Source organism: Aspergillus foveolatus (genome assembly GCF_047715535.1).
Source record: "Aspergillus foveolatus strain CBS 279.81 unplaced genomic scaffold BDW70scaffold_47, whole genome shotgun sequence".
In the NCBI taxonomy this organism is placed as follows: Eukaryota; Fungi; Ascomycota; class Eurotiomycetes; order Eurotiales; family Aspergillaceae; genus Aspergillus; species Aspergillus foveolatus.
Genome location: NW_027396111.1, coordinates 30,607 through 55,681, shown reverse-complemented (window position 1 = coordinate 55,681; position 25,075 = coordinate 30,607). Strand labels below are relative to the sequence as shown.

The 25,075-nt window shown below is 51.6% G+C and overlaps 9 protein-coding genes across 9 annotated transcripts; 6 read left to right on the top strand and 3 right to left on the bottom strand.

The window, feature by feature from the left end:
• Position 1: 1 nt before the first annotated feature.
• BDW70DRAFT_141016 (vacuolar protein sorting-associated protein 54) lies at positions 2-3,582 on the bottom strand. Its single transcript, XM_073737717.1, has 3 exons — positions 3,202-3,582; positions 379-3,157; positions 2-328 (listed from the first exon to the last, which is right to left on the bottom strand). The coding sequence occupies exons 1-3, from the start codon at positions 3,416-3,418 to the stop codon at positions 136-138; spliced, it is 3,189 nt and encodes a 1,062-aa protein (XP_073593549.1). The 5' UTR covers positions 3,419-3,582; the 3' UTR covers positions 2-135.
• A 295-nt stretch (positions 3,583-3,877) lies between these two features.
• BDW70DRAFT_141015 (MCM DNA helicase complex subunit MCM5) lies at positions 3,878-6,326 on the top strand. Its single transcript, XM_073737716.1, has 3 exons — positions 3,878-4,045; positions 4,095-4,221; positions 4,277-6,326. The coding sequence occupies exons 1-3, from the start codon at positions 3,909-3,911 to the stop codon at positions 6,167-6,169; spliced, it is 2,157 nt and encodes a 718-aa protein (XP_073593548.1). The 5' UTR covers positions 3,878-3,908; the 3' UTR covers positions 6,170-6,326.
• Positions 6,327-6,720: 394 nt separating this feature from the next.
• On the top strand, positions 6,721-7,941 carry BDW70DRAFT_141014 (ribokinase; the record flags this gene model as incomplete). The annotated part of the gene is made up of 1 exon (XM_073737715.1): positions 6,721-7,941. The coding sequence occupies exon 1, from the start codon at positions 6,798-6,800 to the stop codon at positions 7,938-7,940; it is 1,143 nt and encodes a 380-aa protein (XP_073593547.1). The 5' UTR covers positions 6,721-6,797.
• Positions 7,942-9,569: 1,628 nt separating this feature from the next.
• BDW70DRAFT_141012 (uncharacterized protein) lies at positions 9,570-11,204 on the top strand. Its single transcript, XM_073737714.1, has 2 exons — positions 9,570-9,930; positions 9,993-11,204. The coding sequence occupies exons 1-2, from the start codon at positions 9,816-9,818 to the stop codon at positions 10,880-10,882; spliced, it is 1,005 nt and encodes a 334-aa protein (XP_073593546.1). The 5' UTR covers positions 9,570-9,815; the 3' UTR covers positions 10,883-11,204.
• Positions 11,205-11,221: 17 nt separating this feature from the next.
• Positions 11,222-13,194, bottom strand: BDW70DRAFT_162268 (transcription factor TFIIIC subunit TFC1; the record flags this gene model as incomplete). The annotated part of the gene is made up of 3 exons (XM_073741100.1): positions 11,222-12,636; positions 12,692-13,004; positions 13,057-13,194. The coding sequence occupies 3 exons, from the start codon at positions 13,192-13,194 to the stop codon at positions 11,222-11,224; spliced, it is 1,866 nt and encodes a 621-aa protein (XP_073593545.1).
• An 818-nt stretch (positions 13,195-14,012) lies between these two features.
• Positions 14,013-16,571, top strand: BDW70DRAFT_90360 (GMC family oxidoreductase). The gene is made up of 7 exons (XM_073745163.1): positions 14,013-14,471; positions 14,519-14,720; positions 14,770-14,854; positions 14,909-15,035; positions 15,092-15,541; positions 15,596-16,371; positions 16,422-16,571. Exons 1-7 carry the CDS (start codon positions 14,288-14,290, stop codon positions 16,464-16,466), a joined length of 1,869 nt encoding a protein of 622 aa, XP_073593544.1. The 5' UTR covers positions 14,013-14,287; the 3' UTR covers positions 16,467-16,571.
• A 261-nt stretch (positions 16,572-16,832) lies between these two features.
• On the bottom strand, positions 16,833-17,689 carry BDW70DRAFT_162266 (uncharacterized protein; the record flags this gene model as incomplete). The annotated part of the gene is made up of 2 exons (XM_073741099.1): positions 16,833-17,347; positions 17,404-17,689. 2 exons carry the CDS (start codon positions 17,687-17,689, stop codon positions 16,833-16,835), a joined length of 801 nt encoding a protein of 266 aa, XP_073593543.1.
• Positions 17,690-18,558: 869 nt separating this feature from the next.
• On the top strand, positions 18,559-20,007 carry BDW70DRAFT_152174 (tryptophan dimethylallyltransferase-domain-containing protein; the record flags this gene model as incomplete). Its single annotated transcript, XM_073739399.1, has 2 exons — positions 18,559-18,780; positions 18,835-20,007. 2 exons carry the CDS (start codon positions 18,559-18,561, stop codon positions 20,005-20,007), a joined length of 1,395 nt encoding a protein of 464 aa, XP_073593542.1.
• A 1,659-nt stretch (positions 20,008-21,666) lies between these two features.
• Positions 21,667-24,886, top strand: BDW70DRAFT_141001 (protein phosphatase 2A regulatory subunit RTS1). The gene is made up of 8 exons (XM_073737713.1): positions 21,667-21,917; positions 22,007-22,223; positions 22,287-22,348; positions 22,436-23,035; positions 23,084-23,437; positions 23,490-23,660; positions 23,717-23,844; positions 23,894-24,886. The coding sequence occupies exons 1-8, from the start codon at positions 21,894-21,896 to the stop codon at positions 24,246-24,248; spliced, it is 1,911 nt and encodes a 636-aa protein (XP_073593541.1). The 5' UTR covers positions 21,667-21,893; the 3' UTR covers positions 24,249-24,886.
• The last annotated feature ends 189 nt before the right edge of the window (positions 24,887-25,075 follow it).

Below are 25,075 nucleotides of genomic sequence, written 5' to 3'. Positions count from 1 at the left end.
CCTTTTCGATCCGATTCGTAGGGACATATTGACACGAAATAGTAAAGATATATAATCTATGGACGCATGAAAAGACAAGATTAATATATACAGTCGCTGAATGGCGCACACATGGTGATGTTTATAGGTGCAATATCAGTGTTGGCCCGGTCCCTTGGCCTCGTTTTGAGACTGGGGTGAGCCTTGCCTTGAGGAATTCTCAGGGGACTCTTGGGCTGGCGCTTCTGTCGTCTTCCGGTCGACCAGTTCCAACAGACGTTCGCCCAAATCTCCGAACCCGTCTATCTTGCTAAGTTTGGTTTGAAAGTACTCCGCGTCGCGGTGCAGCCTACATAAGTCAGTATAAGTTTCGACAAATGCGCTTGGAAGGGTGTATACCTCTGCTTCCCAACTTCCGTCTTAATTTGAGCCTCGTCAAACGCCCGGGTCCACTGGTCTCGATAACTCTTGAAGACCGGGTCCATAATCATCATGACTGTCATTTCCGGCAGATGTTTGCTCAGTACTCGGTGCAACGTGCCCGTCTCCTTCGTAAGGGTCTCCATGTACGGACTAACACCCGCAGGCCGGGAGCTGGAATCCCAGTGGATTTGCCGCATCGCATTGACATGTATGGACGATCGAGACCCCATAATATCCACAAGTTTTTCATGGATGCCGGACTGGTGCTCCTGGTACAACCGCTTCACCTTGTCGAAATCAGCCATCAAGGAAGTAGGCGGTGAATGTCGACGGACAAATTCTCTAATGTAGGGAACCAGCGCGATGATGAAACTCAAGGCCTGCGAAGACAACGCAAGATGTTTCGTTGTGATATTCTTGAGACCAGCGCTCCTGGTAGCCCCCGCACCTAAGATTAGCTGCGATGACCGTGAGTTGAATAATTTTAGTGATTCTAGAAGACCAGACGAGATGTCTGGTATCATGTTGGGTATGTTTGCCATTAAGAACTGATACTCTTCGATGCTTCTCATCATCGCCAGTGCCGAATCTGAGAGAATATACTTTTGCTCATCGATCACGGCAGACCGTGTCTTCTCCTTCTCCTTAGAGCCATTGACTGCAAGAGATTGTGGTGGCTTTTGCTCCTTGGATATCCAGATCTTAGAGGCGTCAATCCAGGCGTCAACGTCTTTTGTGCTCGCACTTAAAACACGGTCAAGAACCTCTGACTCGGCTTCTCCAAAGTCTTTTGCGTCCCACCGATCAGCGTCCATTACCTGTACGATCCGATGCCGTTGCTCGTTACCGAACCGGTTGATGAAGTCGCGAATCTGATTTCCAACGACTGTCTTAAAGGCATTTCCACCACGACCAGAAATAGCCTCGCATTCGTCTGCAAAGAGTCGGTTCAGGATAAAGTACTTGACGAAATCTTCCTTGCAGAGATTGGCCGTCTGTTCGGATCGGACCTTCAGCACTTTGGTCGCCTGAGACTGCGCAATGTCGACCGCCTGACCAAGCAGACTAGACATGTCCAAAACCTGTAGGATCTCGTCTTGAGCTGCATGCGGTATATCCCGTGGGCCGGCCATTCCGACAGGCGACTTAGGACTTTGAAGACTTCCCAGTCCACTGGCTATGTCAAGGAGGACTTTGACTTGGACACTTAGCCTTCGTAAAGATTCGCTAACACCAGTGTACACTTCCGCAAGCATGTTGTACGCATCTTCGGCATCCATAGCCCGGAGGTTACGGGCAAGAATGGACGACTTCTCCTGCGAGCTAAGCTGATGAGATCTGTGAGTAGAAACCGACACCATGGACTCGTTATCGTCGTCATTGCTGCTCGGCATGTGTCTGCGAATCAAACTCTTCATTTCACGCAGAATGGCGGTTTTGAATGCCGTCGCAGCCGTTGTAGTATGATGCACGCGAGCTAGGCCAGTGAGATGCAGGCGGAGCTGAGATCGAAACTCTTCGTCAACACACATGTATGCTGGGGGTTCGGTAATACTAGAGCGCTGACCCCCGCGTTGCCGTGAAAACGAATAGCCCCATCTCTGTACAGTTGCAGCCAATGGAGCGCTATCAACATGGCGCCTCAGATCGCCGAGGAGTTCGTTCAAGAAACGATTCTCATAGCCCGTGCCAATCTGATATCTCAAACGGTCAAGCTCGTTTGATGCACCCTCTAATGCTTTGAGTCTTCGTAAATCAACAGTTCTCCGTTGTTCGCCCTCTGCCTGATCAGGAGTATAGTCTCCGGCCATCAGTTTCTCGACCTTCTCGAGGCCATCGGCTGCTTCTTCGATATTTCCGTCCTCGGCCAGCTCCTCACATCGGGTGACGGACTCGACCACGTCTCGAAGCTGGGCAACTGCATCGGAAAGCATGCGAACATTCTCCCTACGGCGACGTAGGTTTACTATCTTCAACCCCCCCAAGGCCATTTCTCGGTCGATCTTTTGAAGGTCTTTCCGCAGGACTTGGATTCGCCGGACAGAATCGGCAGCTTCAGCATGCAATTCCCGTAGCGAGCCAAGAGCCGTGAAGAAGGATTTGGACGCGGTCGAGATTGAGGATATTAGGTGTATCTCTACAGTATCCATGTACCATGACAGTTTCTCCTGTAGTATTGCATTCGTCGCTAGCGCCTTTCTCCCAGTTGGCGCAGGCTCAACTATATCCATTTTGTTGTCTTTGCTCGGCGCCTTAGGAGGTGTGACAACCTCTGATCTCTCCGACACCACATCGAAGGTGCGCGGATTTTCAAGATGGAAATCATCCTCGAAGTAGACGGAAGGGATAGTCGACAAAGGCGTGACAGCAGGCGTACGACCACGGTTCGACGACCTCCTTCTGCCTGCGGCGTACGGAGAAGTTGAACGAGAACTGGTCGATACTCCAGATAGCCGGCGTTCAAGATTCCTCGGGTTCAGAGAGTCCTGTCCGTCAGACCTTGGTGACGTTTGACCACCCCGCGCTAGCTGTGTATCCTGCTCGTTGTTCTCCTTTGCTTCCTGAAAGACCTCGTACAACGAGCCCACTTGGGTCAAGTATGGTTCAAAGGCTTTTCGATCGACGTGTGGAATGTTTGTCAGTGGAACAGGAGGGATATCGCGAGTGCTCGGAGGTTTGTATCCGCCAGACGCAGCTGAAGAATGAGGGACAAGGCCGGTGCGGACAATAGGAGGTTGAAGAAGCGTGGAAATGGCTATCCAGTCAGTATGGTACAGTCATCTAGCATATCCCACCTACCATTCTGGCCTGATTCCGCTATCGCTCCATGTCGACTAGAAGGATCAAGCACTCCGCCAATGCTCACAATCGAACTGGCCGTGGACCCTCTCCTCAGGGGGTATCGCTGCGACGAGCCGCGGGGGGATTCAATTTGGTTGAACGAGTACTGGGATAAGGAAGGAGTCGATGCGCCTGATGCTAAGCTGTCAATCGACTTCCGGGGACTCGCGGACATCTCGCCGTCAGACTGGCGACTCAACAGCCACCTAGCTCATTCACTTCACCTCAGCATGACAAGCGCAGCTAGACCGTCGTCTAAGCCGAACCCAGAGCCGCCGATAAGAGGCAGGCAATTGCTTAGTTGCAGAAGAACTACAGGCAGCAGGATAGCCGATCAGCAGAGTCTCAGGTCACTGATATTCGCCAACTGTCAAAGCGATAATCGGCTGCTATCCTTAGCGTGGACGCTGCGTAGCTGACCCCGATTGGGTAAAGCGCAGCAACCCCGGCCAAACGCAAGTCCGCTTTTCATTTATCGGTCAAACTGATGTTCCGAGACTAGTACCTGATAATATGCCTTATATGCCAGGCATAAACCACTTAACGCGTGAGACCACGCGACGCGTTCTCGTGTCTTGTCAATTTCTGGAAATTCATTTTGCTACCTCCTCCCTGATTACACTCTGAACTCGACATTCTCTCCACCACTCCGCACTGTCATCAGTATGGACAGACGTACACCTTACACGCTAAGCGTGCTCGCTCCCAGCACTGACGGCGCCGATGAATCTCGCACACAAATTCAATCCAAGCTGAGGGAGTTTGTTCTGGAGTTCCAGCTGGACAATGCCTTCATCTACCGGTATGCGGAAAAGATTCGACGAGCCCATTGCAACGCTAACCAAACTCAGGGATCAGTTACGCCAAAATGTTCTCGTCAAACAGTATTACTGCGACATCGATATTGCCCACCTGATTTCCTACAACGAAGAATTGGCCCACAAGCTCACCACCGAACCTGCAGATATTATCCCTCTGGTAAGTAGCCTCCTCTGGCTGACTGGCGAAGACCTACTGACATATAATAACTCAGTTTGAGGCAGCTCTTCAGCAATGTACTCAGCGAATTGTCTATCCCTCGCAACGAGATATCGTGCTCCCAACCCACCAACTTCTGCTCCACTCTTCAGCCACTCACATCTCCATTCGCGACCTGAATGCAACAAATATCTCCCACCTTGTCCGTATCCCAGGTATCGTAATCGGTGCCTCAACAATATCCTCCAAAGCAACAACAGTCCACATTCGCTGCAAATCTTGCGATCACGCTGAGAATATTCGGGTCGAGGGTGGTTTCTCCGGCCTTACACTTCCCAGGCGGTGCGGTCGTGAGCGCCAACCCGGTGAAGAGCCCGACACCCAGTGTCCCCTTGACCCATATGTGGTTGCCCACGAAAAGTCCCAGTTTGTGGATCAGCAAGTGCTCAAGCTCCAAGAAGCCCCGGATCAAGTTCCAGTAGGTGAACTGCCACGTCATGTGCTTATATCCGCCGATCGATATCTTGCCAACAGGGTCGTACCCGGTTCCCGCTGCACGGTGATGGGTATCTTCTCCATCTATCAAAAGGGAGGGAAGAAGGACGGTGCTGTAGCCATTCGAAACCCCTATCTGCGTGCGGTCGGTATCACAACAGATCTCGACCATACCGCTAAGGGCAGTTATATCTTTTCAGAAGAAGAGGAGCAGGAGTTCCTCGAGCTTAGCCGTCGCCCCGACCTATACGAAGCTCTTGCGAGGAGCATTGCCCCCTCAATATACGGAAACCTGGACATCAAGAAGGCTATCGTATGTCTGCTCATGGGAGGGTCAAAGAAGATTCTTCCCGACGGCATGAAGCTTCGTGGAGATATCAATGTCCTTCTTCTTGGTGACCCTGGTACCGCTAAATCTCAACTGCTGAAGTTTACAGAAAAAGTTTCACCAATAGCCATCTACACCTCCGGTAAGGGTTCGTCCGCTGCTGGTCTTACGGCATCCGTGCAAAGGGACCCAGCCACACGTGAATTCTATCTGGAGGGAGGTGCAATGGTTCTTGCAGACGGTGGTGTTGTCTGCATCGATGAGTTTGACAAGATGCGAGATGAGGACCGAGTAGCTATTCACGAAGCCATGGAACAGCAGACGATCTCCATCGCCAAAGCCGGTATCACCACCATCCTCAACTCTAGGACATCTGTTTTAGCCGCAGCGAACCCCATCTTCGGCCGATACGACGACCTCAAGACCCCCGGTGAGAATATCGACTTTCAAACCACCATTCTCTCCCGTTTCGATATGATTTTCGTCGTTCGCGACGACCATGAACGCAGCCGGGATGAGAACATCGCCCGTCACGTCATGGGAGTGCATATGGGCGGCCGAGGCATGGAGGAGCAGGTTGAGGCAGAGATTCCCCTAGAAAAAATGAAGCGATACATTAGCTACTGTCGCAGCCGCTGCGCACCCCGTCTCTCACCCGAAGCCGCAGAAAAACTCTCGTCTCATTTCGTTTCGATCCGAAAGCAGGTTCACCGCGCCGAGCTCGACGCCAACGCCCGCTCCTCCATCCCCATCACTGTCCGTCAACTGGAAGCCATTGTCCGTATCACCGAGTCGCTGGCCAAGCTAAGCCTGCAGCCTATCGCAAGTGAAGCCCACGTTGATGAAGCCATCCGCCTCTTCCTCGCGTCAACAATGGACGCCATCACACAGGGCGAGGGCCAGGGCAGCAAAGAGATGATGGAGGAGGTTTCCAAAATCGAAGACGAACTGAAGCGCCGTCTTCCTATCGGATGGAGCACCAGTCTTGCAACTTTGCGCCGCGAGTTTGTCGACGGCAGAGGATACACCGAGCAAGCGCTGAACAGGGCGGTGATTGTGTTGCAGCGCAGGGGGACGATTCAGATTCGATCTGGAGGGTCACAGGTATACCGGCAGGGTGTATAGGCTTCTCTTGGGTTTATAGTTAATTGTCGGTTTCTATGGCACAGCATCAGAACGATACTTTGGTTTACGCACAGCGGGGTTAAGGGTCTGGCGTTGGTTGTATTTCGATGATATCAGATACTTGATGATAGATAATTCATGACAAGAAATCGCGCTTTGCAGGCTCATAAGCTGACAACATATCCTAAGAACAAAATAAACCAAACAATAATACTGCAGTCCTTTAAAGATCCCAGCAAAGTTATTGGTTCCCGATTCAACGGTGTAGTATGCGGTTCCATTATATATTTAAGCATTGTCTGACATAGCAACATATGAAGTGATGGAAGAGTTGGATATGCCAATGATTCGATAGATCTAGCATACTGAGAGCATCCCACTTTTTAAGTAGCCTACAGGTTGCGTTTATGCTGAAAACAAGCTGTCCCACCCCGCGTTATCAAGCCGTCTATATCCGCCTCTAGACGACGACCCCACTATGCAATTGGAGCCATCCCGCATTCCACAGCTTTCATCCCACCTTGACACTTACCAACCTCACCAATAACTTTCCTTTGCCATTCTACCTTTATTAGTTCCTGTCATTTCTACAATCCGTTTCGAATTTATCTCAATAGACAGAGTCAAGATGCCTCCCACGATCCGCGTCATCGGCTCCTTAAACGCCGATATGGTTTCTGTAACGCCACGCTTCCCGGACGCGGGCGAAACAATCACCTCTTCTTCATATTTCACGAGTGCGGGCGGGAAAGGCGCAAACCAAGCCGTTGCGTGCGGACGGCTCTCGCGTTCACAGCCGCAATCTTCCTCCTCTTTCTCGACAAGCATAAAGACTGGTGACGTGAACGTCGAAATGGTCGGCGCAGTGGGCGGACTAGACGGCCACTTTTCCGCAATCCTCAAGCCCACCCTTGAGAAATCCGGCGTCGATACGTCACGCGTGAAGGTTGTGGAAGACGCATACACAGGAGTGGCCGTTATAATTGTGGACTCATCCGCCGGCGGCGAGAACAGGATCTTGTTTTCACCGGGCGCAAATTACTCGGGGATGCAAGCCAACCCGTCGGTTGTTGGCATGGCGCTTGCGGAGCCAGCTCCGGATGTCATTGTTATGCAGGGCGAGATTCCCACCGAGACGACGGTCGCAATTCTCCGCGAGATCGCGCGGTGGAAGGAACAGCAGCGCGCGGATGGAAAGAGGGGGATTGATGTTGGCCCGGACGTGATGTTTAACCCTGCGCCTGCGCCGCCTGGAGGCTTACCGGAGGATGTGTACAAGGGCGTTGACCACCTTATCATGAACGAGACGGAGGCTGAGCTCATGACGCCAGACGAGGACGTGCTGCTGCGTCTTCCGGGCATTGAAAGCGCGCAGGACGGGAAGGAGAAGGTTGCGCGATACTTCCATAGCCTCGGCGTTAGATATGTGATTGTTACGCTGGGGGCGAAGGGGGTGTGGTATAGTGCTGCGGATCCGGATACTCTAGGGGACCGGGTCGTGAATGAGGTCCCTGCTGCAAATGTGAGCAGGGTGCTTGATACGACGGCGGCGGGCGATACTTTCGTAGGAGCCTATGCAGTTCAGGCTGCAAGATGGCGTGAGAGAAGGCGCCGGGAAGGGAAGGCTGGGAAGGATCTTGACGGTGAAGAGAAGAGGCATAGATACAAAATTGTCATGGATGAGGCGATGGGTGTGGCCACGAGGGCTTCGGCAAGAGGCGTAGAACGGCAGGGTGCGATGGATAGTATTCCGTGGGAGGATGAGATCTAGCATCTCTACGTCAAGGAGCAGTGTATTTTACGGCCATGGACCCAACCTATAGAATAGAAATAGACCAAAATGACCTTAATATTCACATTGGCAACGCACTTATCTTGTCTCTGTCTACGTTTCATTTGGCGCGAAGTAGAGCCAGAGTAGTAACGCCATCGCTAGGAGCCAGAATAGCTCCTGAGCAAGCGCTTAAACACAGCGAATGCATGCGCCTACACGACTTGCACTCGTGAGGTGCATGCGATGTAATCCTCTTGGGCATCCACGCTTCTGAACGTAAAGCGCTCAATCGCAAATCCAACCCTGGTCTGCGGTGCGAGTGCGACTCCAGCTACGGAGTACGTATCTCAACTACGTACGTATAAACTATAAGCACGGTCCAGGAAGCGTGCATAGATAAACCGCGAGTAAATCGAGTAATTAGCCTCGATTACCCACGTAGACAGGCTTAATTTAGCATGGCATGGCATGGCCTAGCATAGCATCGCAGAGCATTGGATTGGTTTCAGCTTCGCGCGCGGCGCGAGCACGATGAAACACAGGCCACAGTGGCACAGGCTGGTCTGGAAGCGCCGGACCCAGCTCAGACCGCCGCGTGTGCTGGCTGGAGGACTTAAATGAGCCGAGATGAGATAAACTTAGGCATGATGTCGGTTATGATGGTACTAGAAAAGAGGCGATTGTTAATGGCTTCTGACGAGTTCTGGAAGCTGAGATAAACTGGCCAAGGAGTCCATTCATGAAACTGGCTTGCGCAGGCTGGGATGGCGGGATACGTGGTTCGCTGAGAACCTTGCCTGCTAATCGAAGCATAATCAAGTTGAGCTGAAGAGCGTCGACGCGACGAGGCTTGACTGACATGTGGGGGACGCGTTGAAGGGATGGAGTGACGGCGAGTCGTCTCGTCAGACCGGACCAGCACGAGGACAGTTTACACCGGTAACCGTACAGAATGGGAGTGGTCGTACAAAGAGGGACACTCTAACAGGGCTTTTTTGTTGGCCGACAGCTGATAACAGTTGATAAAGGAAATGGTAGCGAATGTAGAGCGAGATATGCTCTCTCTGCTGACTTGTATAGGAAAGAAACAGGATGACGGAGTGGATGTAACGCGCTGGAAATACCAGCCAAAGGGCAGCCTTGAGCGCGTGGATCCCGTGTATCCAACCGTAACGATAAAATACCACGGGACGCGCCTGTGTCGATGAAGTGAGGGGAACGCAAGCAATAATTGGGTCTCGGTGGATGCGATGCCTTGCAGATTCAGGATTGAGGATATGAAGATACTACTCGAGTCAGCCTGTCACTTATTAGTCCGCATCTGGGAGACACGAACTGGACGCGCTTCTCCTCCCCCATTCCAACCAGGTGCCGAGTACTTATACGGGCAAATTCCAGCATCCAGGCTGACTTCATACCATTCCTCTTGAAACCAGCCTCTGCATGTTTCGCCTCCCTAAACTTAGCACGAGTGCCTCCTTGTGGGATAAATCAGAATCGTCTTGACCGTGCAGGAATTCTCCATAGCGTGCTCAGCCCTTGCTGCGTCTTGACTCCTCGCGCCCTGCTCTCTATATCAACTGACTGGAACTCACCCTCGAACAATACTCAACAATACTCCGCTCTGTTCACTACTAGCAGGTCCAGTCTCTCATTTATCCGATCTTGTTTTCTTTCTGTACAGTTTCATAGAATCCAGACAGGCACTGTCAATAGAGCTGTCACTTCCTCTCACTTCCTCTCACTATAAGCCGACCGCCAATCATACCCCACTCTCGCTTCTCCTGCCGCGACCAAAACAAATCCACCAGAGTCACCATTCCCTCAGCCCACGTCCATCAGTGTCTCTCTCTTCTATCACAGTTTATCGACATGGCTGCACTCACTATGTCTCCTGCCTCTGTACGACAACCTTTCGCTCCTCTGGATGCCCCTCGCATGCGGTCCATCCTCCGCTCCAAAATGAACATCCTCAACAAGCAAAACGGTATGGGTCAGATCAACGTAAACAAACCATTTTACGCGCTCAACGCTAACACGACCTTAAAGGCAATATGCTCTTAGTCAAGAAGCAACCTCTCGCTGAATTCGATTCGGAGAATATCGACCCAACGACAGCGAAGCCCGCGCTGAAGTCTACGAAACGTAAGCGCGCTGCCGACGATGAGGACGATCTTGCACCGACCAAGAGCCCAATGAAACCGACAAAGTCCTCTTCTCCGGGATTCACAATCTTCGAGGACTCAGTTGCACCATCGACACCTAAAAAGACCACGCAGTCGCCACCCAAATCCACACCCCTCAAGCCAGCCGGCCGCTCGCCCCAATTGAAAGCCACCAAGCCGTTTTCCCGCCGTGCGACGATCTCCAAGAGCCGTCCAGAGTCTGCCCGCAAGGGCATCGGCCGTCCCTTCTCACTTGCGGCTGCTTTGTCTACTGGCAAGCCCAAGCCAAAGAGCCAGCCAGCTCCTGCCCCGAAGATGCCTGCATCTTGGTCGTTCGAGATCTACGTCGACTCTGAGCAGGAAGAAATGACCAACCTCATGCAGCATTCGACCTGTGTCCTAGACATTTCCGACGATGAGGGGAAGGACGAAAGTCAGTCAGATCACCGCGGAAAGGAGAATATCCCGCCCGCTGACCTGGGGATCTCTCTCCTTCGCTCCCGACAGGAGTCCCCTGTGGTGGCGGTGCATAAATCTGACACGGTGGATGAGCCTCGCTCTCCATTAGGCGAGCTCAATGCCGCTGACTTTTATGGTGAGGACTGCCATGCTTTTTCGTACGCTGTTGTGTATGACGATGATGAGGATGAGGAGGTGCCTGTCGAGAAAAAGAACGCTAGTCGGAGTAGGCTCTCGAGTATGTCGTCGATTGAGTCTGTGCTTGAGGCTAGTACAGTGAAGGCGGTTGAGGAAGCTATCAGCGACTCAACCTAGATGCGACTCTTTTTCTTGATATTTTTTCCCGGGCTTTTTGGATCCTGCTTCAGTCTTTGTGTTGAGTTATGGAGTTGGAGTTGGGACTCCTTTGGTGTAGTCGGAGTATATGGCTTGTTGATACCCAATTCTGTCTGTCTTTCTTTTGGTCCTTCGTGTTTTGACGTTTGGATTTATTATTTTTTTTTTCGCTTCTGGCAATGGCTGCGTCCTTGTCAGCGCACCTAATTGGCTCAAATGTGTCACGTCTGATGTCGTTCACGAGGTAAAGAGTCCATAATCGCATTACTAGTCATCTTTCGTCCCTTGTAGCGCAATGCCGTGTAATATGTAGCAACATCAATCCATCTCATTCTCATCGTCCACCTCGTCAATGTCGTTTTCAATCTCATCCTCTTCATCCCTCCTCTTTGCAGCCGCATGCACAGCCTCGGCCGCCGCCTCCATTATCTCCGCCTGCTCAATAGCCTCTTCCTCGCCTTCACTCTCATCCGCTGCCTCTCCTTCCCCCTCAATCCCCTCTTCATCTTCCTCTTCTTCATCAGCCTCCTTGGCTCCCTGTACTTTTGAACTGTCTCCTTTCTTCGCTAACGTACTCGCCGTGGCCATTTCCCTCCACGCGGGCGCCGCCTTAATCATACTTCTCACTTCAGTGGCCAACGCTGTCGCCATCGACGTCGCAGACTCGGGATCAAGCCAAAACCCCCTAAGACCTGTATTCGGGCTCGCATGGTCCGGAAAGCTCAGAATGGGCGCGTACTCTTCGTCCTTAGCGGGAGTGCGACCTTCATACATTGCCAGGATCTTATGCCGCATGATCGTTTTCATTTTCGCCATCGTACCGTTCCCATACCACCCATCTGTCGCTATGTCACATTCCTCTCTTAGGAACCCAGGTGGAGGTTGGTCGTTTCCCGAGTTATTTGGTGGATTGAGGATGCCTTGGAGGAGGGGGTCCGTGATGTCGCAGAACATCCACATCCGGCCGTCAAGAGGAAGGGGCGGCTGCCCTGTGAAGAGGTGGGATGTCTTTGACGTTGCGACCTCCGGGTTTATTGTCATTTCATTGGGGCGAGGAAGGAGGGTGTGTCTGCGGCCACCTGAAGAGTCGCGGTCTCGGGGATCGCGGTCTCGAGCCGTCTCTGAGGTTCCTGGCAGGATGCGGAACATAGTTGTTTGGTAGATCCTAGAGGATGGGTCTTTGCGCGGATCGTGTCCGAACGCGATGATTGCGTCACGCCAGGGGCCCGAACGAAAAATGTATCCTGCATAAGGCACTGCATGGCGAAGGGCATAGCGCTGTTCGAGAGATGTTAGATTGTTACGGAGCGCGCGGCGCGACCAGGCGGGGCGGGTTGCGAAGAGGGCTAATACGATGCTGATTGTTTCGCGAAGGACGGGGTCGAGGGTGTCGATAGCGGGTAAGTCTGCGCGCGGTGCTGCTGGGACTACTTCAATGTCGTAGGGGACAAGATGAGTAAGGACTTTGGCGGATTGCTGCGTGTTGACGGTTGTGAGGTTGCCGGCTTTGTCGAGGGTTTGCCGCACTGTTGGGTTTTGGCGGTAGAAGTAGTGAAAGGGAATATCGCCGTGACTGAAGGAGGGTGGGGGAAGAATGTCGACATTTGAGATGGCGCCTTTACTCATGTCGAAGTCGAATTCCTTCATCTTCTTGAAGTCGAAAGGGAGGATCTTCTCGCGGAAGCGGGAAACAAAGGGGCTGTTGGTTGTTGAGAAGACGAAGTCAGGCATCCCTGAGAAGCGTTAAACAGGACCATAGCGTGATAAAAAGACTGGAAGGGTTGGTACCTCGAAACACATGCGTCCGTTCAACTAAGCCAACAGGCTCAACCTGATACTTACCCACATTATCGCGCAGACTCCGTAGGAACTCTCGGGCAGTAGGCCGTGGCGGCCCGTCTTCCCGCCTCACGAAGTCTGGATCATCTCTGAATGGCTCATTCGATCCCCTCTTGCGCTTGCGACCCGTCCGCTTAGGAACTGTCACGCGGAGAAGAATGTTGTTGGATGCCGTGCTTATAGACTGCAGTGGTCTTGCCATGACGTCCTCTGGTCGGAGCACAAGACTAGCTGGAGTGTCTGGCTTGGGTGGATCGAGAATCTGCAAAGCTTTGAGATAAAGCACTCATCAACGCGAAAGCGTAACTCTTTACCTTTTTAATGCCCGTCCTTCCTTGAAGCGTATCAATAGCTTTGTCAACATTTTTGATAATGGCCGGATGTTCAACACAGACGAACGGTCGGTTGGGAATCTGGTAGAATGGCGCCGTTCTTGAGTGAGTTTCCGCCATGGTTCTACACTGTCCAGAGTCTGCTTGGAAGAAGAAATGAAGCTATCCGGACAAATCCCGCTGGTGATACGGAGATAGATACTGGCTCCGCGCGTGCACCCACCCCGGAGATGAACCTTGTGGCGTCTGGTTTATGTATAGAGTGTCCAATTTCACATTCATTCATTCATTGAACACAAGACCCATTATCGATACCTTTTTCAAGCTGTCTCGAAGTCTGCTTGCATGAATGGTCGAGAGGATGTGGAAATCAAACAATGCAAACCGTCATTGGGAAAGGGCGGTAGATCATGGCAGAACCCGGGTGGTTCCCTTTTAGGTCGGCTTCTCATTCGACTCCTCCACCTTCTTCTTCGTGTCCTGCTGTACGACGTCGTGTACGACCTTCTGCAAGAGTGCCTCATACGGCGTCAACTGACACCTTGTCTGATCCCCTAATCCAATTATTGTCTTTAATCCTAGACCGGGCGTCATCGGTGACCGACATTTTATGGTCGACCGCGACTCGTGCCATTGTGCCTCAGAGCTACGACATTGAGTAGGCTACCAGAAAATGCCCCTAGCGGACTTATGATGGCCTGTGGTTAGGCGAGACCTTTCGTTGCTGACAAGGAAAGCATATCGTGCTGTTCTGAGAGGCAATGCTCTATATATGAAAGACTATCGGCCTCATTGAATACAGAGAATGCACAGTGTCGAGCTATTTACCCTGGACTGCCTACTCACGAACTGCTGCTGGCCTGTATGTTTGCCCTCGGTCAGCTAGGCAATTCGCTACCTGTTACCAATATTCCAATGTGATTGTGCTGCATCATCTTCTCCACAGCCAATGTGACTGGCTATTCAAGCCTGTAATCACTAGACTCTGTCTCAGCTCGATCTCCTATTGTGCTTGACCGAGGCTGTCCGCAATGGCGGAACACAGACTAATGGGTCCCTGCGTGGACCGATCTGTACCTGCTCCAAGTCCTTCGTTCTTGGACCTAGGTCTCAAGCTGACGACGTACCTGCCACCCTTTAAACACGCCTGGTCGCCCCCAAGCGCTGAGAGTCTTGGCTTGCCAATGTCCTGGTATCCTTCGCTTGTGAGAAAATGGCCAAGCTATCCGTGATTATGCTTTTCAGCAGCCTTTTACTTTGCGGCGCGCTCACAGTCCCACGGCATGCTACGCTAGTGACTGAGCGAGAAGTCCAATCCAGCAAATACGACTTTATTGTGGTTGGAGGTGGTGTAGCTGGGCTCACCGTGGCCGATCGTCTGACAGAGATTCCAGGTGGTAGGAACGCCATCTCCTCACCCACTGAACGACGCTGAGTCTGGCAGTGAGCGTTCTCGTCATTGAGGCAGGACCGGTCGACCATGGTGAAGAATTCGTCTACGTGCCCGGATCATACGAGCGTGATCCGTATATCTGGCGTGGCTTAACGAATGAACCATCCGCAGAGTTAAACAATCGAGTCTTTGACTCCGTTGTCGCTAGAGTGGCCGGAGGTGGCAGCATAGTGAATGCAATGATCTTCCTGAGGTATGCAGACACCTTTACCGCAGGGGTTCGTCTCTAATCCTGGCCACAGAGGTACCGCGTTGGACTTCGACGGCTGGGAATCACTTGGAAATGATGGATGGGGATGGGAGGACATGCTGCCATACTTCATCAAGGTAATCAGGACACTCAGTGCTTGGGCCTAGTTTTGACGGTCTTGGTTACTTTAGAGTGAGAACTTTACCAGGCCAACCCCAGAACTTGCCCACGAAGGAAATATTACCTGGAATGATTCTGTTCGGGGCCATGATGGACCTGTTCGATATTCATATCCAAACTACATCTATCCCGGACTCGGTTAGCGCGATTCTGAAGAGCAAAATCTGCCGTTGCTGCAGCGCTGACTTTAGTAGGCCGGCTTTACGAAGCCGCCCTTCATATCGGCATACAACCAAGACTAGACCCCAACGGGGGACAAAACACAGGCGTCTTCAACCAGCCGTTCGCTATAGATGCAACTACATGGACCAGAAGCTCTGCCAGACGAAACCACTACGACCCAGCTGTCAGCCGTTCCAACTATCATTTCCTCTCAGACACTACCGTGGCGCGGGTTATCTTCGATGGAACGCGAGCGGTTGGTGTAGAATATCTTCCTAGCACAGGCGGCGATGTATCCACTGCATTCGCCGCGAAGGAGGTGCTTGTCGCTGCTGGCGCTCTCCACACACCACAAGTTCTCCAACTCTCCGGAGTCGGACCGCGCGACTTGCTTGAGGCGCTCAACATCCCAGTTATCTCCGACTTACCTGGAGTTGGGTCTAATCTGCAGGACCAGACGACATTCCCGTTCGTGTATACATGTCAGTAGTCGGTGCAGCCTTCTAATCTTGCTAGCACTGACTTAGTCTTGCTAGGGGACAGTGCCGTCACCCCAAACGTCACCACTTTCCTCACAAACACCACTTGGGCAACTGAGCAGCGAGTGCTGTACGACCAACACCTCCCAAGCGTATGGACTCTCACTAGACCGCTTGCCCCCAAATTCGCGTTCTTGTCGTACGAGGACGCGACTGCAAACACCGCATACGCAAGCATACTCGACGACGCCGAAGCCCGCGATCCAGCCGACTCCTTACCCGGAGACATTCATCCCACCGTTCTTGCAGGCTACGCCGTCCAAAGGCAATTAATGCTTAATGAATTTCGCGATGCTGGACTGGCAGTCGGAGGCATGTCGTGGGACACTGACGCTAACGTGCAAGTCTTCAACGTGAAGCCCTTCAGCCGTGGGTACGTTTATATCAACCAGACAGACCCGCTCGCCAATCCAGTGATCGATTTCCGTACGGCGTCCGACCCGACGGACTTCCAGCTGCATATCGCTCTCCTCCATAAACAGCGCGAACTGTTCAATGCACCGTCTCTTGTGGCTCTTGGTCCGACGGAGGTGGTGCCTGGCCCCGCCGTGCAGACTGATGAGGACATAATTCAAATAATGAGGGAGATTTTGCAGCCTTCGAATGGGCATCAGTGCTGCTCAGCGCCTATGATGCCGCGGGAACTCGGTGGTGTACTCTCGCCTGAAATGAAAGTGTACGGTACCACTGGATTACGTGTCATCGATATCAGTCACTGGCCGAAGGAACTCTCTGGTCCGCCCATGGCATCTATTTATGCAGCTGGAGAGAAGGTTCGTTTTCATCTTAAATCCTCGTCCAGCTTCCTGCTAATGACGTGTAGGCTGCGGATATCATCAAGGGTGAGCATGGCTGGATGGGTAACTAGATTATATTTATTAGGCCGCAAGCAGCATTCAAATTTGAATGCTGCCTTTCTTTATAGCAGTTGAAATCTAGGACGGTTATGGTTAGTACATATTTAGCTCAATATGTCCGCACAACAGGTAAAGTGAACAAGGGTCCACAGTATTCTCTCGTCTGTAAAATGTAACATCTCAGCAACGTCTCTAGTGATTGGTACACTTACCATTACATCTCTGACTTACTTCCAAGCTTCTAGACGAGAATCACAAAGGATTTTCATTTAAAAGCCATTGTCAGCTAAATAGCACCAACAGAACCAATCTGCATCGACAACAGCGAATCTTTAAATCAAGCCTAGTTACAGTTCCTGTACAGTCCATTCTATAGATTAAAGAGGAACAAACCCATCTCCATCCCTCTGGATCACCCTCCCAACATCCTGATCTCTCGCCCCCTCAACGACGTCCCGAATGAGCGTTCCTCCCAAACTAGCTGACCCAGCTCCCATTTTCTTCGCCAGCTCCCTCTGTCCACCAAGGTCCGTCTCGAGCATACCCGGCCCAACGGCCCAAACCTTGACCTTGTCCGCCTTAAGCTTATGGTTCCAGTCAAGCATAAGCATATTCAGCGCCGTCTTGGAGCACCGGTACCCGATTGTCTCGAATTCGACCTTCTTTGGCCAGCCCGCCGGCAGGGGAGGCGTCGGGAAATACTCCTTCATTGCGACGGTCATCATGGAGAGACCGGCTATGAAGAGGAGGCGTGGGTCGGAGGATTTGATGAGGAGCGGGGCGAGCGTGTGTGTTAGGACTGTGGCGCCGGTTACGTTAACGTCGTAGGCTTTGTTGAAGCACTCGCGGAGGGTAACTTTGCCGGCATTGTAATCGAAGTCAAAGGTTGCTCCTTTTCTCCGTTAGCGACCCTGCACTGTCCGAATACCGGTAGAGGGGAGTATATACCGGCGTTATTAACAAGCGCATCTAAACGCCCCGGGCTTTTGATGATCTGCTCGTACGCTTTCTGGATAGACTCGTCGCTAGTGACGTCCAGTTGGATGAGCTCGAGGGTATTTGAGCTGTTGGGAACCTCCTCCTTGATTTTCTTTATGGCCGCTTCGCCTTTCTCGAGGGAGCGGGAACCCATGAGGATGATGTAGGACTTCGGGGACTCGTAGAAAGCCTTGCAGGCTTCGTATCCGATGCCATTATTGCCGCCCGTAACGAGGACAACGTAGGGAGTTGCCATGTTTGGATTTGGGTGATGTTTGTTTCTTGTTGTTGCTGTTGTTGCTTCAGATAGTCGTTGCTGATGCGCCTTTTATCTTCACGAAAGCCCCTCACCCCTCGTTGCTGTAGATGCCACTAGTCGCTATTCTCTCCATGGCATCCAGAGACGATGCGTCTGTTCCACGCTGCCATTGGGCTGGCTCTCCGGAGATAACTTGGGTGAGGCACCGAGAAAGAGCGAGTGTCACCTAGATATCCAATATCGTCTCCCCAGTGGTTAAGGCAATGCTGGCCATGCGAATCAAGGGGACGGCGTTAAGGATCTGATTCCTAACCCCGTCGCCGCCTTTAATGCCTTTCTCTGGGAGCCCAGTTCTTTTCACAACACCAATCCGCCATTTCCAAGGTTCCAACTCTTCCCAAGGTACATACATGACAGACTGCTGCTGCAGAGGTATTCGGCTTCCGAAAGGTTCAGGCCTAATCGGCACAAATTGCCACAGCCCTCATCAGACCCAAATGTCCGGGTTTTATATGCGGATAGCCATCCTCTGCAGGTCGGGGCTCGGGGTTCAACACACCAGTGAACGCAGGGAATATTTACCGTCCTGACGTCAGCCACCAGTTTTATCGCTCATTGAGGCATTGGCAGCAATATTCTCCGTCCCAATTGCAAATTAGCCATCATGCGAACTGACCAGCATGGGGTTTGTTGCCTGACACCCGTCTGGCTGCTGCTGCCTCGGTTTCCGTATTTCCTAGAGGTGGAGAGCATTGCTTTTTCTTCAGGCCCTGACAGTCTACAAGAGCAGGAACTTGTCTTAGGTATATGTTCTAAAGACTTTTTGCAGCTGAGTGACCATTGAGAACAGCTATAGGCTTTTCGCGATGACAGCAACTGACGGGATGGTTTTGCACAAACGGTCCTTGTCGGACGGAGATACATCTACGCAGGCTTGGAAGGTTCTGTCCCAGACACTCCCATCTCGTGGGCCAGATGTCGATGCTTGGTGGCAGCTCACGGGGAGACACCTCGCGGTTCTCTTGGAGGCTGCTGCGTATCCTATCGAGAAACAGTACGAATGTCTTCTGTACCATTACCACTACGCTGTATGTTTGACAACCTCAGTATATAAGGTCACTGACTAACTTGAAGTTGTCTAGGCGCCTTATCTAGGCCCCGCACCTCGAGAAGGGGCTTCGCCACCAACCTGGAAGTCCATGCTCCAGCTAGACGGCACGCCCTTCGAATTCTCATGGAAATGGAACGCTCCCGGCGGCGAGCCAGATGTCCGCTTCGGTCTAGAGCCTATTGGGCCAATGGCAGGAACGTCCTTAGATCCTTTGAACCACTCGGCCATGCGCGAGGTCCTCTACAAGCTCTCCTCGGCTGTCCCAGGCTCTGATCTCACCTGGACGCATCACTTCCTAGCCACTCTGTTCGATCATGACTATGCCAAGTACACTCAAAAGGCCGCTACTATGGGTGGCTCGATTGGCACTAGCTTGGTGTATTCCCTCGAGTTTCAGCGCAAGTCAACTGGGCTCAAGACATACTTTCACCCGCGCAAGCTTGACCAGCAGGCGTTCCTAGATATACCCAGCTGGGAAGCGTCCTTCCGGGAATTACACCCAAGTGCCCCATCCCGTGCAGCTGTTCATGAATTCCTAAGCACAAACCCCGAAGGCAAGCTTCTGAAGCCATTCTGTCTCAGCGTCGACAATTGCAGCCCGGCAAAAGCCCGTATAAAGTGGTACTTCAACAGTCCGCACACCAACTTCAGAGCGATTCGCGAGATCATGACTCTAGGCGGCCGTATCGCAGACACTGAAACCCGCCAAAAACAGTTCTCCGAGCTTTTCAACCTCCTCAAAACTGTTACCGAGGAACACGCTGATTTCCCAGAGACTTCAGAATTTCCATACGTCCCTAACAACGGCGACAGCATAATCCCCAACTTCGCCGACGTCCCGGACATGCTCAAGGGATGCGTGTATTTCTTCGACATCGCGCCTGGAAGGGATCTCCCCGCGATAAAAGTCTATTTCCCCGTGCGCAACCACTGCCGGAACGACCTCGCCGTTACGCAGAATCTCAACCGGTGGCTCGAGTCAAGGAGCCGCGGGCAGTACGGGGCTGCGTTTGGGCGGGCCCTGGAGACCATCGCCGATTATAGACGATTGGACGACAGTGGCGGGTTGCTAAGTTTTCTTTCCTGTCAATTCATGGAGAACGGGGAGTTGGATCTTACGTCTTATTTTAATCCTCAGGCGTTTCATTCAGGACGGCTCACGCATCGGAGGGCGACGAGGCGGAGGGGGGATGATAGGTGGTAATTTATCTCTAGAAACTTCCTAAATTCAGGTGGCAGGGTACCGTCACCTCGCTGAGACGCCTGCGCTCTGTTCCCTTTCTTGATTGAAAGAGGCAGAAGCTACTACTGATAAAGTCGTTGCCTAGTGATCAGGGTCCAAATATTCTCCAGAAAAAAGTACGCATTTTCATCATTTAAGTAGTGCCTTACATCCTCCGCGCCCTGACAAGTTTCTGCCTTGTTCGAAGTAGTTCTGTTCACGAGATGTCCTGGTACAAGAACGCGCTGCTCAGGTGAGAGTTTGTCTGTCTTGCATCCTAAACTATTTTCGTACCGTATCACGTCACGTGCAGCGCAAAACCAATAAAGAGTACGGAGTACTGGGCAGGCTGCCCAGCCCTCAGAAGCCTGAGAACTATCGGTCTATCGAAATGTGAGTTCGTATAATTCGTAGGATCTGATGCGCAAGTCGGAAATTCGTCAAGAAAAGCCAAAGGTGGTGTAGGTCTTGTCAGGGAGACAAAATATGCGTTTGAAATATATTTGCGGACGTATACAGGTCAGACAAACCGTCATTTTCGTTTACGTTGCCCGTTGCCATTGGAACAGGGGTGGAAGAATTATTGCTTCAGGCTAACATGTAAAAGAATATCAGTACTCTCAAGGAACTCTAATAGTAGTTATTGCCATTTGAAAGTGAGTACCCATTCGATAATGTCCTAGACACATCTTCCGAACCAAGTCACCTGATGAACCTGTGCACAAAGCAACATGAAACAATCATGGACCCAGAACCGAGAAAAGATCTGGCAAATTGAGGCAAGTAGCTCGCTTAGGCACTACTGAATGCTCATAGGCAGTTGGCGAATATGTCATTTTGTTGCGTTCAATAAGGGCACTGAAGATCGCATCGCTGTAGGAACGCTGGACAGCCCCTTACAGAACTCTGACGGAGACGTTGTCTTGTGGAGGGGATTGTAAAGGGGAATGAAAGAAAGTCAGTTGGGAGTAGAGCCGCTACCTGTGACAGATTTTCACTTCTCAATAAGATATCAGTTCTTGTAGGAGTTGCCCGCCGTGGTTGACGTGCTTCCCCAGGCATATAAATAAGCCAGTTCCACGAATCCACACCACACTACACTGCGCTACGCACGTCCGAGCGTCCGCCCTCCAGCCACAGCCCGTCACCAGAGTCTCCTGTCGTGATAGCCGTCGATTTTCCTCGTTGAAACCAGCGTCAATGCTTTTATCTTCCTTGCGCACTCTGTCTTTTGCAACATAGCGGTATCCCTCTGCTTGTTTGTGGCGTCCAACCGGTGCTTCGCGAGTTCCAATTCAGTCCCTGGGGCTCTGGCACCCCGCCTTCTCTCATAAGCGACACGGAAGTCGATCCTCTCCAGACCTGACCGACTTGCGAGCTCCTCCTATACCGCTGCGAACGCGCCAGCAACTGAGCGTCAGCGTCCGACCGATTTTTAAGTCCTGTTTCTACCAATCGTTTGTCCGCAAATCCCTCGAGGTGAGCTGCCATTCTATATACTTTCCTGTTCCTCTCGCGTGTCGGGGGAGATCCGTGTTTGCCCCCCTGTTACCTCGTTGGGCTCGACCTGCTCGGCCACCTAAAGGCCGTCTCGCTATGGCTGCAAGGCAAATGCTCTTAACTTCCCCCATTCATCAAAGCTTTTTTGTCTTCACTTCTTGTTAATTCATCGCCTTCTTAACAATGTTATCTCCAGTCCGCAAATGCTCATGTGTCCAGGCCGACAGAAACAAACAGTCCTAAGAGTTGTCCGATCCGCCAGACCGCATCCGCCCACCACTTCCCCCTCCTGCTAGCGTGTGGCATATTGCTGCACTGGCATCGAGAACCAGGTCCGAGTACATGTGGCTTTCTTACCAGTGGTGACAATGAAGGGTTTCAGACAGAGAGTGGTGAGTTTGTTGCGGGTCACACAGTTTCGCGTGGCTGGGCTCGATTACCCATCATTTCGCTGAGCGCTGGATTATGCTAAATGTCCTAGCACGAGCAGTTGTCGAGAGCGAAAGATAACAAATCGTCGAAAAAGAAAGAATCGGCGTCGCAAGCTTCACAACAGAATTCAGCAAACCTAGGAATTCACCATGGCCAGCAGTCCGCTTCTCCCAACCAGGTCACCCCGACGTCGTCTACTACATCCGTGAATGATATTAGAGGCAAGGCTCTTGAAGATGCTTCGCAAGCTGGGGGGTTTCCTCCTGGTGTGTATCCTATTGCGCAAAGTGAAGATGTCCTTTGTCAACCCGTTACTGACGCAGGTTCAGCTACTCCCACCAAGCAAGGACAACCGATGGCTCCAAGTGTGGTGATCAGCCCTAGCGGACCGGTACGTGCTTGACGCGAAGAAATCACTTGCTTCTATGCTCTGGATCTATCGAGTTCTTCCGTGCTGACTCGCATCATTTTGTTGCAGCACGCCCCTCCGCCCGGTGCCGCCGAGACCATGCCAGGAGACCTAGCCCCTCCTAGGAAGTCCCATGTGTTCGATCGCCTCCAAACAACCCCGAAGGATATGTCGGAGGGTATACGGACTCCCAAGCGTCAACATTCGTCTCGATTTGATATTTCCGATCAGCGCCAGCGAGAGCTGGAGAAGCTTCCTGGCTTTCATGAAGTGCCGCCGAACCGACGTCAAGAGCTCTTTATGCAGAAGATCGACCAGTGCAATATCATATTCGATTTTAACGACCCAACGGCAGATATGAAGTCTAAGGAGATCAAGAGACTGGCTCTCCACGAGCTCCTAGATTACATCGCAAACAACCGCTCAGTTATAACAGAACCAATGTACCCTCGCGTGGTTGAGATGTTCGCAAAGAACTTGTTCAGGCCAATCCCGCCTCCGATCACCCCCCAAGGCGAGGCATTCGATCCGGAGGAGGATGAACCAGTATTGGAAGTCGCCTGGCCTCACATTCAGGTTGTCTATGAGTTTTTCTTGCGGTTCATCGAAAGTCAGGACTTCAATACAAATATCGCAAAGGCTTACATCGACCATCATTTTGTGCTTCAGGTACCACATTCGATTTTCCTTCAGCCTGACATCACTGACCGTCTATAGTTGCTAGAGTTGTTCGATTCCGAAGACCCGCGGGAGCGCGATTTCTTGAAGACAACCCTACATCGTATTTACGGAAAGTTCTTAAATTTACGCTCATATATTCGCCGATCTATCAACAACGTCTTTTTCCAATTCAGCTACGAGACCGAGCGGTTCAACGGAATTGCGGAGCTTCTGGAAATCCTTGGATCCATTATCAACGGCTTTGCCCTTCCACTTAAGGAGGAACACAAGTTGTTTTTGACCAGAGTTCTACTTCCTTTGCACAAAGTCAAGAGCCTCAGCATGTACCATCCACAACTGGCATACTGTATTGTTCAGTTCCTCGAGAAGGACTCGACGTTAACCGAAGACGTGAGATTTCCCAGAAATCTTCCTCGCTACATTTGACTCTAACTGCGTTCAGGTTGTGCTTGGTTTGCTTCGGTACTGGCCCAAAACCAACAGTACCAAGGAAGTTATGTTCCTCAATGAAGTCGAAGATATCTTCGAAGTGATGGATCCAGCGGAATTCGCCAAAGTCCAAGAACCTCTATTCCAGCAGCTGGCCAAGTCGGTCGCTAGCCCCCATTTTCAGGTTCGGTTAATGCAGCGCTCTGAAAATGCCAGCGGTACTGATATGTCTTGTGCCAGGTTGCCGAGCGTGCGCTTTACTTCTGGAACAATGAATATTTCTGCAATCTGGTCAGTGACAACGTCGAGGTCATTCTGCCAATCATGTTCCCTCCCCTATTTGAGAACTCAAAGGGCCACTGGAATAGGTAATTATTTCACTTTTTATTTCTATGATCATGCTAACCATTATTGCAGAACAATCCACAGCATGGTATACAATGCGATGAAGATGTTTATGGAGATTAATCCTCAGCTCTTTGACGAATGCTCACACGAGTATAATGAAAGACAGAATAGCGCCGAGATGCGCGAAAAAGCTCGACAGAATCGATGGGAAAAGGTCGCGGAACGAGCTTTGCAGCGGCAGAATGGCGTCAACCTGCCACGTAACTCAACCACAGCCGAAATCCCGCTGCAGCTGGATGATGTCGACGCTCTCACTCAGGAAAGCCAGAGGCGACTCCAGTCTCTGAAACTGGATGAGGCCGGTTCGAAAGATCGACGGCCTAGAGAGGGATCTATCACTTCGGTAAGTCATCAGCATGTTTGATCGCTTGCTAGCCTTGACGATTACATCTGCAACTCCCCAATGTCATAACTTTTATCTCTGTTTTCTATTCTCCGCTAAGCGTTCGTCGTTTCATGTACAGAACGCGTGATTCTAACGTTGGAACGTCCTCTATTCCAGAGACGACGCCGTGGCTCCCTTGAAGGTGGTGGAAGGCGACGCAGCAACAGTGGTAGTGGCACCGAGATTCGGGCTCGGCGTCGAGCCGTTGGGTCTGCAGCGGTCACAGGTTTGGCGCGAAGCAACTCGACGAAATGACTTGCTACTTGGATACTAGTCTACTCCACAAATTCCTCATGCTTTTCTCACGGCGTCACTGCTTTCGATGTTCGCACCACTATGGCCCTGCACCCTCTCATCGCCCCCTCTCCCCCATCTCATTCCATTATTTCGAATCCTTCTTTATGTACATGGCTTTGATATTCTTCCGTTCCGCATGGCTGGTCAGATCTTAAGTCTGCGGAGATTCTAGTTGGACTATTAGAACTGTGTTCGGGTCTGGAAAACGGGTGCTAATGGCGTTTCTCCTAATCGGCATTGATGTCGACGACCTCTTTTGATGTTTATAAGATGAAATATTCAGGCGTAGCCTGCAATCGACGTTCATACCATGCTCTTGACTTGGAAGTCAAATAGTCTTATTCGTTCGTGGTACCTGGCACGTGCTTTAAGCGCAGGCTCACTTTTCATTTATTGTTTAGACGCGTTCAATGAAAGAAGCGCGCGCCAAACGGGCCGGGAGTAAGGCCGAGCCGCGAAATTACTTCATTAGGACTAGTGTTTCTTTCGGGGTCTTTGGCCATGCCCGC

Excerpts from the sequence above, each read along its gene's own strand:
- BDW70DRAFT_141016 (XM_073737717.1), bottom strand. The coding sequence starts at position 3,418 with ATGTCCGCGAGTCCCCGGAAGTCGATTGACAGCTTAGCATCAGGCGCA. Across the intron at positions 3,158-3,201 it reads AGCGGAATCAGGCCAGAATG|CCATTTCCACGCTTCTTCAA; the intron begins GTAGGTGGGATA and ends CTGACTGGATAG. Across the intron at positions 329-378 it reads ACGGAAGTTGGGAAGCAGAG|GCTGCACCGCGACGCGGAGT; the intron begins GTATACACCCTT and ends TGACTTATGTAG.
- BDW70DRAFT_141001 (XM_073737713.1), top strand. The coding sequence starts at position 21,894 with ATGAAGGGTTTCAGACAGAGAGTG. Across the intron at positions 23,661-23,716 it reads TCGCTAGCCCCCATTTTCAG|GTTGCCGAGCGTGCGCTTTA; the intron begins GTTCGGTTAATG and ends GTCTTGTGCCAG. Across the intron at positions 23,845-23,893 it reads TCAAAGGGCCACTGGAATAG|AACAATCCACAGCATGGTAT; the intron begins GTAATTATTTCA and ends CCATTATTGCAG.
- BDW70DRAFT_90360 (XM_073745163.1), top strand. The coding sequence starts at position 14,288 with ATGGCCAAGCTATCCGTGATTATGCTTTTCAGCAGCCTTTTACTTTGC. Across the intron at positions 14,472-14,518 it reads TCTGACAGAGATTCCAGGTG|TGAGCGTTCTCGTCATTGAG; the intron begins GTAGGAACGCCA and ends TGAGTCTGGCAG. Across the intron at positions 14,855-14,908 it reads TGCTGCCATACTTCATCAAG|AGTGAGAACTTTACCAGGCC; the intron begins GTAATCAGGACA and ends TGGTTACTTTAG.
- BDW70DRAFT_141012 (XM_073737714.1), top strand. The coding sequence starts at position 9,816 with ATGGCTGCACTCACTATGTCTCCTGCCTCTGTACGACAACCTTTCGCT. Across the intron at positions 9,931-9,992 it reads CATCCTCAACAAGCAAAACG|GCAATATGCTCTTAGTCAAG; the intron begins GTATGGGTCAGA and ends ACGACCTTAAAG.
- BDW70DRAFT_141015 (XM_073737716.1), top strand. The coding sequence starts at position 3,909 with ATGGACAGACGTACACCTTACACGCTAAGCGTGCTCGCTCCCAGCACT. Across the intron at positions 4,046-4,094 it reads GACAATGCCTTCATCTACCG|GGATCAGTTACGCCAAAATG; the intron begins GTATGCGGAAAA and ends AACCAAACTCAG. Across the intron at positions 4,222-4,276 it reads CTGCAGATATTATCCCTCTG|TTTGAGGCAGCTCTTCAGCA; the intron begins GTAAGTAGCCTC and ends ATAATAACTCAG.